Source organism: Ursus maritimus, unplaced genomic scaffold, assembly GCF_017311325.1.
Source record: "Ursus maritimus isolate PB19 unplaced genomic scaffold, ASM1731132v1 scaffold_22, whole genome shotgun sequence".
In the NCBI taxonomy this organism is placed as follows: Eukaryota; Metazoa; Chordata; class Mammalia; order Carnivora; family Ursidae; genus Ursus; species Ursus maritimus.
Genome location: NW_024424675.1, coordinates 19,388,007 through 19,389,225, shown reverse-complemented (window position 1 = coordinate 19,389,225; position 1,219 = coordinate 19,388,007). Strand labels below are relative to the sequence as shown.

The window sequence follows — 1,219 nt, the reverse complement described above, 5'->3', positions numbered from 1 at the left end:
CGGGCTGCAAATCCCACTGTGGTTAGTTGCCCACCTCAGAGCTGAAGCAAGGCTAACTTTCACCTACAAGTTAGAGAAAATACAGATCTTTCCCTAGACAAGTTCCAGGTGCAGGGATGTGGGTGTGGGTGTGCGGGCAGAAGGTGGGCTGCCGGAAATCTGGGTTCAGGCAGAGACCTCCCTAACCAGAGACACAAGGCTGCTGCAAACCAGCCAAGGGGGCAGACGGGGAGTCCGCCCAGCGTCTTCCGGCCTTGAGGGGCCCGAGGGTCTGCCATGTAACCCTTGCCCCGCAGACCAGGAGTCTAGCTACCCCCACACTCCCTGTCCCACCCCCGGGGGCCACCGCCCAGGCCCCCCGCCCCCGCACGGCCTCGCCATCCGCCTCCCCTGCCCCCAGTCGTCAGCCGAGGCGGGGACCGTGACCCGGCCAGGCCCCTGCAAATGAGGGAGCGCGCCCAGGGCCTGACCCGCGGCGACCCGCTGTGACCAGTCATGCGGCGGCCGGCTTAGACAGCGCTCCGCCCGCGCGGCCCCGGCCATAAAAAGCCCGGAGCCCGAGCAGCCGCCGCAGCCGCCGCCCCCGACCCAGCGCGCCCGCACCATGACCGGCCCCGGCCTCGCCTGCTGCCTGCTCGGCCTCCTGGCGCTGACCTCCGCCTGCTACATCCAGAACTGCCCGCTGGGCGGCAAGAGGGCCGCGCTGGACCTCGACGTGCGCCAGGTGAGCCCGGGCCGCGGCCTCCGCCCCTGCCCGCCCCCGGGGTCCCAGGGACTCTAGCGGACGTGCGCCCCCTCCCGCGGCCCCGGCCCCCGCTTGCACGGCCCGCGCTCACCGCCCGCCCTCCCGCCAGTGTCTCCCCTGCGGCCCCGGGGGCAAAGGGCGCTGCTTCGGGCCCAGCATCTGCTGCGGCGACGAGCTGGGCTGCTTCGTGGGCACGGCCGAGGCGCTGCGCTGCCAGGAGGAGAACTACCTGCCGTCGCCCTGCCAGTCGGGCCACCAGCCGTGCGGGAGCGGGGGCCGCTGCGCCGCCGCCGGCATCTGCTGCAGCCCGGGTGAGCCGGGCCGGGGAGGGGCCGGGGACCGGGGGACCGGGGACCGGGGACCGGGACGCGGCCGGGAGCCGGCGGGGCGGGCGCTGACCCGGCGTCTCTCCTTCCAGACGGCTGCCGCGCCGACCCCGCCTGCGACCCCGAGGCCGCCTTCTCCCAGCGCTGA

At 73.7% G+C, this 1,219-nt stretch overlaps 1 protein-coding gene across 1 annotated transcript; it reads left to right on the top strand.

Annotated features, from left to right (window-relative positions):
* Positions 1-604: 604 nt before the first annotated feature.
* Positions 605-1,219, top strand: OXT (oxytocin/neurophysin I prepropeptide). Its single transcript, XM_040637827.1, has 3 exons — positions 605-724; positions 855-1,056; positions 1,164-1,219. The coding sequence occupies exons 1-3, from the start codon at positions 605-607 to the stop codon at positions 1,217-1,219; spliced, it is 378 nt and encodes a 125-aa protein (XP_040493761.1).

Bases quoted from the DNA above. Each gene is read 5' to 3' on its own strand.
- OXT (XM_040637827.1), top strand. From the start codon at position 605: ATGACCGGCCCCGGCCTCGCCTGCTGCCTGCTCGGCCTCCTGGCGCTG. The intron at 725-854 runs GTGAGCCCGGGC...CCCTCCCGCCAG, and splicing joins TGGACCTCGACGTGCGCCAG to TGTCTCCCCTGCGGCCCCGG. The intron at 1,057-1,163 runs GTGAGCCGGGCC...CTCTCCTTCCAG, and splicing joins CGGCATCTGCTGCAGCCCGG to ACGGCTGCCGCGCCGACCCC.